This window comes from Corvus brachyrhynchos, unplaced genomic scaffold, assembly GCF_000691975.1.
Source record: "Corvus brachyrhynchos isolate BGI_N302 unplaced genomic scaffold, ASM69197v1 scaffold346, whole genome shotgun sequence".
NCBI classification, from domain to species: domain Eukaryota; kingdom Metazoa; phylum Chordata; class Aves; order Passeriformes; family Corvidae; genus Corvus; species Corvus brachyrhynchos.
In genome coordinates this window covers 4,423,281-4,440,467 of record NW_008238644.1, presented here as the reverse complement: position 1 = coordinate 4,440,467, position 17,187 = coordinate 4,423,281, and the positions used below count along the sequence as shown (strand labels likewise).

Here is a 17,187-nt window from a genome sequence, read left to right as displayed (position 1 = left end):
TGCCTGTGGATGGAAGCTGCTGGAGACTCAGGGGCTTCCACAAGCACCAAGCTCAGCATTTAGATTGCAACCTTCACCCTGCCCAGCCTTTGGAGACCATCATCTTCCAGAGGGATGATGCTCCATGGAACTCTACCTCATCCTCAGCTTCATCATCTGCAAGGAAGGGCACAGGGTGCTTTCCTCTACCCTCTGTTTGTCTTAATAGACATAAAGCAAGGCCTGGTAGAAGCAGTACAGATCAGAGCCTGCCAGCCCACCATTAGGAAAGGGGATCATTATCATTTCCCTATTTTTTTCATCCTGAAACAAAGTTAAATGACATCCAGCCTTTCCTGCACCTTGATGTAGGCTGTGGTCACTCAGAGGGCTGGAGTGTGGATCCATTGTCTGGCACAAGGAACAAGGAGAGGGGGGAAGGATTAAGTTTCTAGAGTCCTGCAACTGCTTTTATCTCCAGACTCCGTAAGGAAGATGCAGGGTGGGAATAACTAGGAACAACCCCTCCTTTAAGGACTGAATCAACTTAGTCTCCTCGAGATCAGATGCCAATAGTGAACAGCAGCACTGTCCTATTGCTGATCCCCAAATCCCTCTCTTCCCTCAGCAAGTGCCAATTTGCACACTCTGCCTCCCCAGCTCTGCCTCTGGAGCTGGGACCCCGACCTCCAACCTGGTGAAGCTGCAATGAGCAAACAAACCTTTTTTCCTCCCCGGCCCCCCTCCCCAGAAAAAATGCTTGCACACACACATCCATGGACACACGTGCCCACACACACACACAGATGCTCCACACACGCACATTCACACAGGAAAAACAGCTTGCAAACTCCTGAAGGTGGAAAAAGGCATCTTGCAAATGTGCCTTGGTTTTGATAAGTTCCCTCCTCCCCCCTCCCATAACCCCACGTTGCCCCTTCCCTCCCAAATAATTGCCTCGTCCTCCCCCCCCTTCCCAGCTCTTCCAAAATAAATATTCTTTTTATTTGTTGGTTTAAAAGATTCTTTTAGGCTTGTAAGCAAGAGAGAGGGAGAGAGAGAAAAAGAAAAGAAAAATCTCATAGTGTGAGAATGAAACCCCATCATCTCATGAATCCATGAAAGAATAAACATGAAGGGGTTAAGAGCAGTGACAGAAGAAAGATTAAAAATATATATAATAAGACTGAAAAGTGAAAGATGAAATTCAGTAGTGAAATGGAAGTGAGGATAGAGCATTAGTGAGCACAGCCAAAGTAACCTATCGCCCCCACCAGTTGTTGACTCAATTTCTCTAAATCTCCCCCCTCTTTTTTTTTTTTTTAAACTTTTCTCAGTTTTGGGGTTTTTTTGTGTGTTTTTTCTTTTTTTTCCCGTCTTTTTTTCTGTTTTTTCTTTCTTTTTTTTTTTTGGTTTTTGTTGTTTTTTGTCGGTTTTTTTGGTTTTTTGTTTTTTTACAATGGTTTAAGTCCTTCAGCAGTTTTTTTTGAAACCAAAATCAGGACGAACACATCCCTCCCTGAAACCAAACCCCCTCCCGTACCTTTCTCTCCCTTTACCCCACCCCACACTCCGTGGTTCTACATGTGCTGAAAAGAGAAGAGTAAGCTTAGAATAAATCTAATGAACCATAGGAATAAATGACAATGATAGTAAAGAGTAAAACCCAAACCCAAAAGACCACAACACTCCTGTGTTGTCATTGTCTGAGTGTCTGTCCCTATTATCTCTCTCAGAGGCCGCAGGCATCAATTTACATAGTACAACCAGTAAACAAGGTTGAAGAATCCAAAAGTGATTGGAAAAATGATCCGTGACCACTTGTCAATGGTGCTGACGTCTGTCAGGTCTGGGATTTTGAGCTTCAGCTTGGACGACCGCCGGCGCAGGCGGCAGTTGGCGCGGTTGCGGGCGGCAGCGTGGTGGGTCAGCGGGACGTGGCGGTCCAGGGTGGGGTGGTGGCCAAAGCCATCCCGAGAGGCCAGCGGCTTGCGGAACTGGATTCCTGAGCCTTCCCAGGACATGACAGAGTTTCGAGAGTCGCCCACGCTGCTCATCATGTCCGTGGCCAGCAGCTCGTTGTTCATCTCCAGAGTGCTGAGGAGGATGTTACCGTAAGGGTCAACCTGGAACGGGGAACACAGACACAGAGGTAGTGGGGTGTTCTGGGCAGGATGCACACACCATCGGGGGTGGTTCTGAAGGGACTTCTGAGTAACAGTGCTGTTGGGAATTATATAACTTCTGGAATGTTTAAAGTGACTTTAGTCATGGGTTGGTTCGCCTTTGCCAAGGAGGAGGGGAATGGAGGTTTCCCTTTAAAAGATTCTGTCCACTGAGGGTTTGAGTTTCACTGGGTGAGGCCTCAATCAACAAAAAGAAGATTCCTAAACTCTGAGAGCTGAGCATCTACAGATTGGGAGTGGCCAGAAGATACAGAGGAGATAAACAGATGTTGACAGATATTAACCCCCCAGCAGGGTTGGAGATACCCAGTCTGGGAAAAGATTGATAAGAGAGCCAAAGAACAAGGACCAAAAATAGCATTGAAGGTGAAGGGATCAATAACAAATAGGAGATCAAATATTAAGAATTGTGTAATGCAGAACCAATGAATGAAAATTTGGTTTTTTTAATATATAAATATGTGAATATTCCATATTCCAGTAAAGAATCACATGTGGTTGAAATGATTTCCACTGCACATCCTGGCCAGAATAAAGTAATGCCTGACTCGTTAATACCTAAAAGATGGTGTTGGAGAGTTTCTTTTCTTCCCCAGAGTTTGGTGACAATACCCGTGATGGGGTCATTTGTGAGCTCTGAACATGCTGCATTTGAGGGTTGCCCACTGCTGCTGGGGTAGAAGGAGCAGCCACCTGTGCTTGCAGCAAAATTTGAGTGGGGGAAGTGTGATTCTGCCAACACAGGAGGACCAAAGGCCACTGAGGGACTTTTGGGTACACCTACCCCACACAAGAGATTTCTGATGAGACTGGTTAGAGGATGATGACAAAATGAACAAGGAGGAAAAATTCCCAGTAATCACCACACAAGGGAAACTGGGGTTCACCTCTCGTGATGAGCACAAAGGCTGCTCCTCAGCTCACCCAGTGGAGAGCCTGAATCCTCCTGCCACAACGAAAGGAGAGGACAAACCTGCTCTCTCACCCTCTTCTCCTCGTAGCGGTGGCGCTCGTTGTTGGCCTTGCTGATGCGCTCGCTCTGCTTCTTCTGCTGCCGGGGCCCTCGCCCGAAGAATATGTAGTTGACAAAAGCATATTCCAGGAGTGCCAGGAACACGAAGACGAAGCAGCCCATGAGATAAACATCAATAGCCTTGACGTAGGGGATCTTGGGGAGAGTCTCCCGCAGGTGGGTGTTGATGGTTGTCATGGTAAGCACCGTGGTGACCCCTGTCAGGAGAGGGCAGGTGCTCTGTTACCAATGTGGGATGGTTTTCTGAGATGCCATTCTCGGCTCCCACATCCCTCCTTCCAGCTGGACAGCCTCAGGAGGGATGGGAGCAGTGCAACTGGGAAGGAAACTGTCATTATTCTAAGCCTGCATGCCCAGTACATATTGGTGAAGAAAATGAACCAGCAGCAAACAGTGGGAGAAAATGTCTAAGTATCATCAGCATGATGGGGATCAGCATCCTCTGGACTTTGTTTCTTTAAGTCCCGCTGATCTTCCCTCTTTCTCTCATTGTGGTAGGAAATATTCAGTTTTGCTCTGTCTTTTTTACCCTCTTCACCTCCCTTTTTTCTCCTTCATGAACTCATCAGGCTTCACTGTGTGCTACTGAATGCCTCAGCATCTTGGCATGAGTGTATAACCTGCCATGTCTTCCCAATGCCATGAAGTGGAGAAAGAGCGAAGAGATTTCCTCTTCATGGCACTCTCTTTTTTTTGCCTGCCTCGTAGGCTTCTGTCCTTGACCCTATCAGTTCCCACCTTCCTCTCACCAGCTTTACCATTCATTACATCAATTATCACTTGTACACATTCCTCCCATGGTTCTCACACTCTCCTTTTTAGGCCTCCTCACATTTCTTGCATCTTAAATAAGCATTTTGTGAACACTTTTGTCCCCATCTACTCAGTTCCAGAAGCCTGATTCACTATGATTACTCTCACAGCTTCAGATCTCTTCTTCAGCTTCTTCTCAGACTCTTCCCTTCTCTGGACTGTCAGAGTGGCCTCAGACCTGCCTCTTTGACAGTCTTCTGCCAGCTCCAAAAAGATGGCAATGAACCTTCATACTTCTTTTGGGGGTGGTAACTCTTCCTCTTCAACCTACTCTTCCTTTGCTTCTCTAGCTGTTCTTACTGCCTTGCTGATCTTCTTTTCTTCTTTTTCCTCCTTATCTCTCTGGTGGCAGCTCTAATAATCTCCATGACCTTAATTTTCTCCTGTGGTTTCAGCCCCACCTCTACAGCGATGGCTCTCAAAGCTCTCTGTGCACCCTGAACCTTTGCTTGTCCTGCTTCCCCTTCACCCTCGCTGTGTCTTTAGTGTCATTCCTGATAAAAGACTGAAAGAACTATTAGCCTTCAGTTGGGTAAACAGAAGGGAGATATGTTTAGGTACACACAATATGGTCTATATTTAGGCAGTAGTCTAAATATACAGAAATCTGAGGCAAAGAAAGGGAGAATAGAATGTTCTCCATGTCTCCATTAAGAACTGGACAAATTGCAATAGAGTCTTTGGGCAGAGGCAAAGAGGACCTTTTTGACTGTATGAGCAGGTAAATCTGGATATAAAGTGACCAGAGGAGGCTGTGGAGTTTATTTTTTTGGAGCTTTTTAAGGATAAGTTAGAGAACTGTCAGGAATAGTTTAGGGAGAGCTGTTGCAGTTCTGATCTAGAGTGTTTTTCTTCTCTTTTCTCCTTTGAGTCCAGATGTCAGCAGAAATTCAACAGCTGTGCATCTCACCTCCACCCTTTTGCTTGGGCTTTCACAATGTTTCTTATTCTCCTCTCTCTGATTATGGCTCCTGTCAATGCAACTTAACCTTTTAAGTTACCAAGTTCTTCTCCTTCCTTCCCTGTCTCTCTGCTCCAGCCTCCTCAAGCAAGCACAGCCAAATTACCTCTTTTATATCTTTGTTCAACCCACCCCTCCTCTGAGTCTTCTCAAGTTCTTTCTCCTAGAGCTACTTGGAGCCCCCAACCTTTGCTGTCAGATCCAGCTGCACTGCCTCTCTGAGCCTTGTCTCACTCACAGATCCAACCCTGCTCTCTCCTTACCTCTCCTATTGCCTCTGAAATTTCCCTCATGTTGCACAGCCCCATTCTCATACGCCAGCCATCCCCCCTTTCTCGTGTTCCTCCTTCAAAACCCTCATCTGCCATCCACCCCCACTTCCCTTCTGTTGCTTAAAAGACCTCATTTTTTCCCCCTCTTATAGGAAAACATTCCTATTTAAGGGAGCATGAGCCAAAGAAGAACTTGGGCTTTAACTACTGTCCCACATTTGCCTTGGCCATGAAGCTGCAGAGTGTCTGTATGGGACCTGAACTATCAGGAAAATGTGCAATGCCCCTTCCTTTATTTCTTTCAGCTTTTAACCATTCCCATACAACTCTTCGGCCACTCAGCCTCAGAATTTATCACCCAGCTGACCCCTCCTGGCACACCTGTTGACCAAGAGGTGCCCAGATATCTCTTCTTAAGAAAACCAGTGCAAACCAGAATGGAGGAACTCATGGCATGTCAGGGTCTCACGTACCTGAGAATATTTACATTTTTGTTTAGAGAGTTTAAACTCACACCCAGAAAATTTTTGGTAGGACTTTTACTGATCCAAATAAAACAGACTCCAGTCTGGGAAGTACTAATAACCAACCAACCAACCAAAAAAATGTAACTGTTCTGACTGAGAATTTAAAGTTTGTTCTCAGAAACAAAGTAATGTCCATTTGGGATGACAATTTTGACAGACTTGCTTAATTACTACCTCATAAAGAAAAGGGATTTTCCTCGTTACAGCTGATCTCCCTCAAGAAAACACCTCCAAAATACAATGACGAAGTTCCATACCCAGTGCCACTCGTGCAGCAGAAGCATCGTAATTGATCCAGAAGGAGACCCAGGACAGGATGGTGATGAGGATGGATGGCATGTAGGTCTGCAGGATGAAGTAACCAATGTTCCTCTTAATCCGGAAACTCAGGGATAGGCGCAGATACGAACCTGCCAGTGAGACATTAAAAGAGGATGGGGTTTGAGAGGAGGGCAAGGCTGCATTTGTGCTAGGAGCTTAGGTCAGGAACTGAAATTTTACTTGGAAAATGTTCTCGAGAGGCAGGAATAATGAGAACTCCCCTGTTTTCTGCAGCTGGTTTTGCAGACTCATCGGATTTTGAAAGGGGTCTCTTCAGAATCTGCTCAGCTGTCCCAGAGTATTAAGAAGAATGGAAACTCTACATAAGTCACATTATTATATCAGCCATCGTGGGAGAATGGCTGTTCAGTGCTGGAATTGCTATTACGGTGCCAGCCAATATGATGGAGGCTTACACAGGAGACTTTAACCCTATATCTGGGTGCCATGAGATGATTTTCCAATGTTTCCTGTGCCAGCTCTGCCTCCAAACAGCAATGAAGATCTGAATCATATTTTTCCCATGCTGTTCTAAAAATGGGTTATGGTCAGACTGGGCAAATTCATATGCAAATAGAGTACTGTTAGTTAATCTGAAGGTCTCTTTTTTATTATTTTCAAGTTATTGCAACTTCCTCCTAATCTTTTAGCAAACCTAATGAGGATAGTGAGGACAATAAGTACTTTTACAGTCCTTCCACTGGAGCAGGCTAATTTTGACAGGGACAAAGCAGTGCCTCTTTCATTGCTGTGGGACAAAGTCCAAGTCATTCCTCCTTCCCACCTCTGTCCCTTAGGCAGCACAGGAGCCTGAAACATGGGTGTAATCCTGGCTGGCAGGTAAGTAACAAGAAAAGAACAGTTTTTAGCCATCAAGGATGTAGACTGGGATAAAGGAGGGATTGTTCCCTCACCACTGTGGGCCACTTTTATGGCTTGAACACAGTATTTCACCAGTCTATTTTTGACAGGTGTGTGCTGTGCTGTTTTGGCAGTGACCTCCACCTCAGATCAAAGTGAAGACAGCAACCAAAATCCAACCCCCTCCAACTTTCCAGCTGGCAGCATCTGAGTGGTCCCAGGTATTCTCTCCAAATCTTTTTATTGCCATGTGCAGGTGGGTTGGCATCATTTCATAGCCCACTTGCTTCTCAGTGGATATATTTTCTCCTTACTATTGCACCTACATTAGCTTTGAGACCCAGATGTGAACCACATAAAAATTAGATGAAGGCTGAGAACCTTCTAAAGAGGTTCTGAGCTCAGTCATTATTTTGACTAAGAAACAGAAATAATTGCAGCAAAGAAAATGATCCTGAAAGTCTCTGAAGAGAAGCAGACAAAAAAAAATAAAAAATAAAAAAAGCAAAGCTGGTGGGTGCAGAAGACACCTTTCACCTTTTTCTTAGAGGAACCCCAAGCTGAAGCCTAGATCCTAAGTTAGTGCCCCAGCATGTGAATCAGAGGGACAGCCAGTGGATCAGCAGCAGCTTTGCCCATTGCACGCAGCCCTTCACCAGACTCACCAGTGGTGAAGACCACCTCCCTGCTGACCAGCCTCTGCTCGATGATGGTGAACTGGGGCAGCTCCAGCACCTCCATCCCCGTGACAGCCGAGTCGTTCCCTTGCCAGAAGAAGACAATGTCATCCACCGTGTAGCCATCTGCAGGGAGGAAGGAGCACACAGGGAGAGCTGAGCTGACAAACTGGACCAGGTGACACCTCCATTTGCACTAAGGTGATCTGGAAAAGGACCCAAAGGAAAGCCCACACCGAGCCAAGCCTCTCTCTGCTGAGGTACTTTCCTTCTTCAGCTGAGCTTGGCAGTACAGTCCCCAGGAGAAGAGGAAAAATTGGCCAGAACTCCCACTTCTGGCTAGAATTCAGGAGAAAAAGGCGAGGTGTGGCCCATCTAGCCTTGACTTGCACTACATAATCTCCATGGCTGACATGACAGGGACTTGTGCACCAGAAGCCTCTGTCAAATGCACCAAACACAGCATTTTGCTTTTCAAAAACTGCCTCCTTTTACCAGGAGGGGGAGACCACACAGTGCAGACTGGTGGGACTGGGTAAACAGGGCAGCTGAGTATTAAAAATTCCCAGAGAGGAAAAGATCTCCAGGAGCAGTTGAAAAGAACTTTGACAACCAGAGCACCTCCCTTTTCTAAGTACTCTCAGTCAAAATTCAGATCCAAGAAGTGAACAGAGTCTCTGAGGCTGGGGGCTGCTTTTACCAAGCACTGGCTGAGAAGAGCAGTAATGAGAGAAGAGGGGAAAAGGAAGCAGACTCATAACAAATATTCATCCCTCACATTTCAGGGTAATGGGCTTGTTAACTCAGCCAAGGGTGAAGCTTCTTGCTTTAACCCCAGACAGACAGAGCTGCACGGGCTGCAAATGAGATCCCCAAGTGCTCTGGACTCGTGGGGAATGAGGCCCAGGGGATGAAACCACGAAATCCCTCACCCACCACTGCGACGTTCACAGCCCTGCCCTGCCCTTCCCTTGTGGCAAGGATTCATCACACCTTGAAAATTAACAGTGCTTGCGTGTTTTGAAGCCCTTTGGCTGTTGCTGCACAAGGGTGGCCTCAGAGTCTAAGTAAAGCTTCACAGGAGCAGTAAGATATGGCCAGGCTTTGGTACAGCTCGGGGCAAGGCTGCCTTGAGAGCGTGAGCCTCACCTGTGCCCACAGACAGCTCGTGCTCAGCACCTGCACTGCAGCACAGCAGCCTGGCTTAGGCACCCACCCTCGCAGCACAGGCAGCTGGTTTTCCATGCAAGGCTCACAGCCACTCAGGAGAGTGCCACCAAACCCAGCACCAGGGCATCAGTGGGATCAGGGCAATGAAGAGCTGTTGAATGCACCACGGAGGAGAAATTCTTCTCCTCCTGCTTTGGTGGCTAAGGGTTACCCCAGAGCAGAGATGAACCTTTGAGGCCAGCGTCATCCTGAAGCTGCTGAGTGGACAAAGGGCTCAGCAGTCTGGTCTGATCTCACAGCTGACCCTGCTTTGAGCTGCAGGCTGGACTAGAGACACCCCGAGGTCTCTTCCCAAACTGAATTATTTGATGACTGTGCAGTCTCTGAGCCCACATCCTGCACTCTCAGTCATTACTGTGCTTGTTTATGGGTGCTAACATATAAACCCAGTCTTCCAAATGCCATGCCACATCTGCTTCTGATGGAAATCAGCTAAGCCAGGGCTCCACCTCCTCCCCCAGCTGGCATATTCCTGCTCCCAGAGTGGTAAAGCCCTCACACCTTCGAGCCCAGAGGGCTTCAGGACCCTTGGGTCATCCTCCTCACGCCCCAGCTTCGTGCACAGGACCTGGTGTTTGCATCACTCAGCCCCGGGGCTGGAACCCCACGTTCTTGGATGTAAGAAACATCCAAGTCCCCCCCACTCCTGCTGGTAGCTGGTTCCAGCAGCTCCAACGCCCTCACGGCTCAGAAACATTGTGAACGATTTCACATTTGAATTCATCTGGCTCAGACTCCCAGGCTCCCGTGGCTGTTCCCAATGTCTCCAGGAGGTTCCTGAGCCCTTTCCCCCCAGTGCTCCCCCTCTGCAGAGGTGCACCCAGCCTGTAAACAATTCACCTCTCCACCTCCTTTGCAGTAAACAAACCAGACTGAGCTATTGAGGTTTCTCACTGCACATCTGCCCCAGCCCTTGAACTGCTTTTTAGCATCTTTCCTCAGCCTCTTCCAATTCCTCAGCATCCTCCCTAAATTTTGGAACCCAAACATAGACAGAGCCCCTTTCCCCATCTCAGTGACATGTTCAGAGGCCAATCAATTCCGAGCTCTGACTCACGGCTCCCCTGGTTTATATAACAGGGCTCGCTCCAGCCCATTCTGTCAGAGCCACAGAACCTCCAGCTGCCGTGCCCGGGGCTGCCACCCCTTCCTCACCTCCCCGTGTGGGTCCAGGCCCCTCGGGATGGCCCTGCAATCCCACACACAGGCACAGAGCTCTGCATTTGGCTGTTTTCAAACCCCTTCCGGATGGATTCAGATTGGGAAGGATTCAAATGCGTAGCGAGCAAAGCTCCGCACGCTGCTATCTTCATCATCCACAAATTTAACAGCAGTGACTTCAAATTTACTTCCTGATCAGCAATGAAAATGTCAAATTACGGTAACTAATTTTAGGAGATCTCACAGTTAACTAGTTCTATTCCATTTATTCTATGACCTGCTGGTGTTGGGTACCAATTTTTGTATTTTTATTTTTTTATCATGGCATTATGCAATATGAAATCGAGCATGCTTTTCATGAAGCCATTTTTTAAAAGTGTTTCTAAAGGGAAAGGTTGCTTGGTCTAAAAATAAATGCTTTGCTTTGATTTCTAGCTTTAAAGAGAAAACCAAATTTCCATTTTACTTCTAAAAAGTAAACAAACTTTCACAAAGGCAACTCATTTCCATCTGAAATATCGAAAAGTATTGATGTGACGTCTTAAAATGTCAGATTAGCAGCCTGTTTGTAGCCTGCCTCATCAGGTTTTTGTTGGATCCTGGCACACAGACAGGCAGGGGTATACGTGGGGAGGGTTATTTTTGGGGTGAAGGGATGGGATCAACAGGCAGTGCTTATCTCACACAGGTAAGAGCCCCGAGCTGCTGTGGGGCAGGGGACCCCATATGCCTTCTGCTGTTTCCCAAACCCAGCACTCCTGCATCAGAAAAGGGCTTTTTCTCTCTGAGGTTTGGCTTGATTTTGTGCTTTAAAATACTTTGGTTCTATAATCCAGCCCTAAAAGGACTGATATTCCAGAGTCGTGTGGAAGCAAAGAAAATGGAGCCCTGCAGATTTCAACCATACAAGCGCGTGAAAGACAAAAGCTCTGAGGAAGGAAACAATTGGATCTCTTCATCTCTGCCTGGGTCTTTGGAATATTGTGAAGAAATGTAGCTCTGATGAACAAATTGGCTTGGCATGACCCATTAAGAGCAAAATCACAACACGGGGAACTGTGGGTAATTCCCTGCCTTCTGTTTCCTTGGTTCTACTGTAAACTATTCTCAAACTGCTGAGGAGTGGCAGAAGAATGACAATCTGCCATTCGTGCCTCCAGCAGGACCTCATTCCCATCCTGTTACCCCGCACATCCCGGGACCCAGGCGGGATGGGGACAGCAGCTCCCCAGCCATGGGTGCTCCCTGATGGAAAGAGCAATTCCCTGATAATCACCAGCGAGGCTGCATCAGCTCTGCTGGGAGCTCTGCTGCTCTGGCCCAGCCCCAGAGGGACACTGCAGTGCATTTTTATGAGGGAGAGCCGGACCTCCTCTGCCAGCACAGCTGGAAGAGGATTTCCATAGGAATCCAGGGAACATCCAGGCGGGGAAGGACGGTGGGAGGGCTTGGGTGCCACCTCCCACACAGAGTGGAGTCAGCCACGAGTGAGGACAGCTTCCCAGGGCTTCCTTAAGGCTAAGGGAGCCTTCCACCACCCTCCTGAGACTGATCTTAATGCCCAGCCTGCTGCTAGAGCTCTGTTTTCCTGGGAATTTCCCCCGTGAGGTGCCCTCAGGGTGATGGAGCCTGGTGCTGTAGCAGCCCTGGGAGGCATCCCACGAGCGGGAAGCTGTGGCCGGGGCGGGTGGCATCAGGTGGCACCGCGTGGCAGGCGATGTGCCCGAGGCATACGCACAGCTCTCAATCTCCAGCGTGCAGTTCTGCTGGTCCAGGGGGTACCTCCGCAGGTCCATCATGCAGGCGGCCGTGGTGGTGATCCTGAAAGGGGAAGAGAGACAAAAGAAAAAACAGTAGTTTAAAAAAATCAGTTGTGTCTGCTTTTCTCTTACCCAAAAAAAAAAAAAAAAAAAAAAAAAAAAAAAGGAGAAATGAAAGGCAGAAGTGAAAGTCAGGCAGCATTTGGGGCCGCTGTTTCCCTGGAAACCAGGGAGATCCGGGGTGGGAGGTGTGCAGGGCAGGGGGCTGATGCGGCTCACCCCCACTGGCACGGCACAAACCCTCCGTGACTCACGTCAGCAAGGCAGCATCTCTATTAACGGGGTGGGGAGCGAGCTGCGTTCCTCCTCTGTCTCCCTTCAGAGAGACAAAGAACCCGGGCACAGCTCCGGCTTGGGGGGGAAGAGGAGAGTCTGCAGCATGGAACAGGGAGACAGCCCGCACGTGTCCGTGAGGCCGAGGATGGATTGATCCAATCACCCAGCAGTGACCTATTGCTGACCACGTTATCACCCCCCTCCCCTCACGAGTTGCTTCGAATCCCCTAATTACAGCCCCCCCATCCTCTTCCCCCTCCATCTTGCCCACTTTGGCCAAACCCAAAAGCCCAAACCCCTCTGGCAGAGCCCTCCCGCTCCCCGGCCCCGGTAACGGAGTCACTCGTGCGCAAATGATTGCGTGGTCATCGAAGACACGTGGGGCGTGTGTGTGGGAGCGTGTACATCCCCCAAAAAGTGAACATGGGGAGAGGATGAGAGTGGGTGCTGCTTTGGGGGTGTTGGAGCACGGGGAGGACTCGAAGCAGCGCGGTGCCCGTGCTGAGGTTCAGCTGAGGCTGCCAGCGGGGTCTGCGTGTGTTACACGTTGTAAGGAACATTTTACATCTCTGGGGTGGGGGATTTTGGGGTGGGATAGATGAGGGCATGAGGCAGGGATTGAGTTAACACCTCAGCATGGCAACAGCGCTGCCCCTATTTCTCAAATATATTGCTCCCCTCACCCTTTAATGCAGTCTTCTTCCCGTGCGATGGATGTGTGCAGAGTGCTGGAGGGGCGGGGGGGAGATTGCTGCATTCTCCCCCTATTTTTTCAATTAACCATCTGGAAGGCATTAATCAAGCTACACTTTTTTTTTTTTTTTTTTACTATGTAGGCATAACCAGTGAACTGTTAACTAGAAAGCTTTTTCTTCTGAGCCCTGTGGCCTGGGAGAGAGAAAGGCGAGGAAAAAAAAGGAAAACAAGAAAGCAGGGAGGATGAGATGGCGAAGCAGTGAAAGAGAAGGAAAAAAAAAAGTAAAAAACCATCAATGGTAGAAAAAGAGACCAGAAAAGGGGAGATTATGGGTGAAGCTGGACATAAAATTGGAAATGGGGAAGAGGGGGGAAGAAGATGGGGGGATAAGCACCCATGGAAGAGGGCTGCCCCAGTGGGGGTATCAGGGCAGGGGCTGTGGCAGGGCAGGCTGGCAGCCCCGCAGAGCTGCTGGCTCTTTAAGAAATCTCGTGTGCTAAATTTATCCTCTCTGCTGTCTGTGAAGTCTGTTTGTAGGAGATGAAGCCTTGAGGAGAGCCTTTGCCACTGCCTGCCGTGCTATAAATAGATCCGAAGAGACGAAGGGAATTTATATATATCCTCACTGGGTCTAGATACAACACTGCAACTGCCCTCTCTCCGAGCAGGGGGCCCAGGCGAGCTCTTAACCCTTTTATCTGTAATACACTTGGGGTGGAGGAGAAAGCCCAGAGGGGAGAGAAGGACAACAGGACAGGAACCGCTTAAAAAATTACCACCACGGCTTTGCCATTGCACGGATTGCTTTTACAGCCTCCCAGCTTGGCAGGGCAAGCTGGAGACACAACGCCTGCCCCACCCTAATCCTCCTGCACTGGGGTAACTGGGCATTGTAGTGGTGGTGCTGGGGGCGAATAAAAAGGGGAGCTGCAACCTCGGCAGGAAAGGCCAAGGTGGGAGGTGCAGAGTCCATCGTGGCTGGGCGCTGGGACCAAGGAGTCGTGCACGGGGATGACTCATCCCCCTGCGCCGCACACAGCATCCACTCTCCGGATTATACTGCACCCCTGGGAAATCGCGGCTACAAATGCGCTTTCCTGTTTTCCCTAAAGTGTGAGATGCAAAAAAACGTATTAAATGAAAATTTTCCACCCCATTTGTGGAGCCCCGTGGGCTAAAACCTTTGCACAGGGTCCATCCCAAAATCGCAGCCTGGCTGGCTGAGTCGGCTGCGCAAAGGACATCCAGCTCCCGCCTGCTCTGCTCCGAGAGGGACCCTCTCGCCAGGATTTGCTTATCACCTGCAGTGCTGGTTGGAAATGCAGAGCGTGACACAGTGAGATATGGCTACCACACTCCATGCACCAAAGCCTGCTCACGCTGGCAGCTGGCGTAAATCCACAGCCACTCCGATGATTTTTGCAAGATCACACCGATTTGTATCAGCAGAGATTTACATCAGGGCAGAATTTAGCCCTGTTGATTCAAAAGGAAGGGACAGGTAGGACAGAAAGGAGAAAAACAAGACTGAGAGGACATTTGTCCTCAAAAAGCCAGATAATTTCCCTTTCCCTCCAATTAAAGGGCAGGTATATATCCACACTGTGTAGCTCAGCATCCTCCAGAGATAGCGCAGTTAGATGCAGATCCCAAATTCCGGGTGATCTGCCCACGTACTGATGTTTGGGCAGGTAAAATTGGAATCATGTCAGGTTTTGTTGTAGTTTTTGAGCAGAGGTGGCACAGCCATCCACAGCTGTAGCCACCTGCTCGTCCAGCGTGTTTCATCTGCAGTGCCTGGCCAGCCCAGGGACACCAGCACCACAGGAGCACCCAGATGTGGGGGCCTGACGTGGAACAAGATTCAAGAGGCAGCTGGTCTGGGGCACCAGGTCCAGCTCAGGTCCTGCCTCTGGGCTTCCTAAACCCTGATAAACCAACCCAACTTGGGATAAAGTAAGTGATGTATCCCAGAGAGGATGGGGGTGTGTAATTGTTTAGATTTCATATCTTAAGAAATATCCTGGACACCAATTTCCCTTTGATACACCCTGCTTGAAGACTCAACATTCACCTGCTCCTAGAAGGGCCAAGGAGAGATTTCTCCAGCTGCTTTGGTGGCTGTGTGCTATGTGCAGGTGGGACTCATGGAGGGAGGAGAGGCTTCATGCACCTCTCGCAGTCAAAGGGGAACATAAACAAAATTCAGTCACCCCAGTGACCTTTTGGGGTCACAGCACATGCCACCTATGGTTGTCCAGAAGGCCACAGGACCAACCTTTGCATCATTCTTATGGGTATAAATGTATTACCTTGATACGTTCTGGGCTTTGTGTGAAGAGATGGGTTTGCTTGGCACATGGCAGACTGCATGGGGAGGACTGGATGGGGAGATGGAGGTGGGGATGGACACCCAGGAGCTCCTGTCTCAAGAGACTTAAGAGAAAATCAAGGTGGAAGGAAAGTAAGAGGTGGAAAAATGAGGAGAGATGATGGCATGAGCACAACTAGGGAAGGCAGGAGTGGAGATGACAGAAAGGAGAGCAGAGAGTACAGGACAGACCAGCAGGGTAAAGGAAGAGAGGAGGGGGATCAGGTAAAGCAGCCTGGGGAGGGAGAGATGGAGGAGAAGGAGAGGTTAAAAGAGGGAAAGCAAAGGAGCGGATACTCACTCTGTGAGCAGGGAGATGAGGAGACAGGGAACAAACCACCATCCTGTAAACAGCTCTAGACAGAGCACACTGCCTCCAGAAGATGCGAGCACAGTGAAAGGAAGCAGGGAGCGCGGGGACCAGAGGGAACGCCAGGGAAGGATGCCACCTTCCCCGTGGCGTTAGCATGAGGCGCTGGCGCCCGGCCAGCCTGCATCTTCTCCCTCCCCCTCCTCCTCTCCCGCTTCTCTACCCACCTCCCTCCCCTTTTAAATTCAGAAATTTGTGTGGTGTGAAATTTCATCTGCTTTGACGGCGATTCACAGAGACACTGCCCGTGGAGGGGAGCGGCTCTCCCGCGCCGTGCGCTCAATGAAGCGTCCGGCGCCTTCCACACCGAGCCCGGCCACCACCACCACCACCCTCCAGCTCCCCTTTCCTCCCTCAATCCCTGCCCACCTCACAGGCCTCTGGCTCAGCCCCTCACGTTCACAACCTTAACAGCTCCTTCCCCACAAAAAAAAAAAGGCATTCATGCCCTTGCCCCTAATTGTTTCTCCTGAAGTCTGTAGGCAGCTGTGTGATCAAAGTAGCCAGGGCCTCGGTGCCCTGCTACTCCACTGCACAGCTGGCAGGCAAACACAGTTCATCTGGGGGGAGCCTGTGCTATGGAGAAAGCACCATGCATCTCACAGAGCAAAAAGGAAAACAGATAAAAAAGGACATGGATGAAATGTTGAGCAGCTCGGGCAGGCTGTTGGCTGATGGAGATCCCCTTCTCTGCCAGCATCGAGTGGATCAAGCAGAAACCAAAGCAACATGGATACCTCGCCCTGGAGAGGGCCCTCATCCCCAGGAGAGGTAGAGACCACCTATAGAAAAACATCCATGGAGCTCTAAGTCCCACAAGGGTTGGTGCTGGCTCTCTGTTACAATGAGGAAAGCTTTGCCCACTTGAAGCTTGTATGGCCAAAGCAGATGCTGGCATGGGCAGGGTGGTGCAGCCTGGGCTGCTGCCCCTGCACCGCTGCCTGCTCTGCACCGAGCCTGGCAGCAGCAGAGCATGGCCCCACCACAGCTGCAGCTCAAAAGGGAACGCTCAGGTTGCTGCGAACCATCAGTTCTCCACAAATATTTCAGTTCTCTGACAACAACACCACCAGCCATTTCATTCCCCCTCTGATCCTCCTCATCACTGTTTACTTATTAATGGCTTCTTCTGTCTTATTTAGAGTGATTATATAAGTGCACAGGCATAGAGCAGCATAGAGCTCCAACCTGCCATGAAACCCTGATCCAGTGTCTCCTTTCCACCTCGTCCTTACCCTGGTGCTGGCCACCATCAGGATATCTGCCCATTCAGCTCCTGCCCCAGCCAGATCTCCCTCTCCTGCAGGCTCTGAAAGCCCTTGGCCACCCATCCATCCTCTGCATCATCTCCAGTGTGTTGGGAGAGCTGAGCTCACCAGCCACAAGAGTGAGGGGTAAAAGATTACTTCCCCAAAATGCGGCCTGGTTGCAAAAGGGGCAAGTCCAGGCTTCCTAAGGAGGATTGAGTGGGAGAGAGGAGAAGACTGTTACCTTTGAGACATTCCTAAAGTGAGTGGGGGGCCTTTCCCCTTAAAGCTCACCCTCACAAAATAAACTTCAGCATCACGACTGTGTCTGTCCCAGCAAATTAAAAATGCCTGGCACTGGTTTCTGAGGCCAGTGTCAACTGGC

At 49.3% G+C, this 17,187-nt stretch overlaps 1 protein-coding gene across 2 annotated transcripts in view; it reads right to left on the bottom strand.

The window, feature by feature from the left end:
• Positions 1-1,583: 1,583 nt before the first annotated feature.
• The window catches only part of GABRQ (gamma-aminobutyric acid type A receptor theta subunit), a 71,463-nt gene continuing 55,859 nt past the window's right edge, over positions 1,584-17,187 (bottom strand). The window contains exons 5-9 of one of the 2 annotated variants that reach the window (XM_008636207.2): positions 11,760-11,842; positions 7,619-7,756; positions 6,029-6,181; positions 3,139-3,395; positions 1,584-2,105 (exon numbers count right to left, since the gene is read on the bottom strand). In XM_008636207.2, the coding sequence (XP_008634429.1) occupies positions 1,728-2,105; positions 3,139-3,395; positions 6,029-6,181; positions 7,619-7,756; positions 11,760-11,842 (1,009 nt within the window). In that variant the 3' untranslated portion in view covers positions 1,584-1,727. The remainder of the gene's footprint in view (positions 2,106-3,138; positions 3,396-6,028; positions 6,182-7,618; positions 7,757-11,759; positions 11,843-17,187) is intronic. The other variant, XM_008636208.2, reaches the window with a different exon arrangement.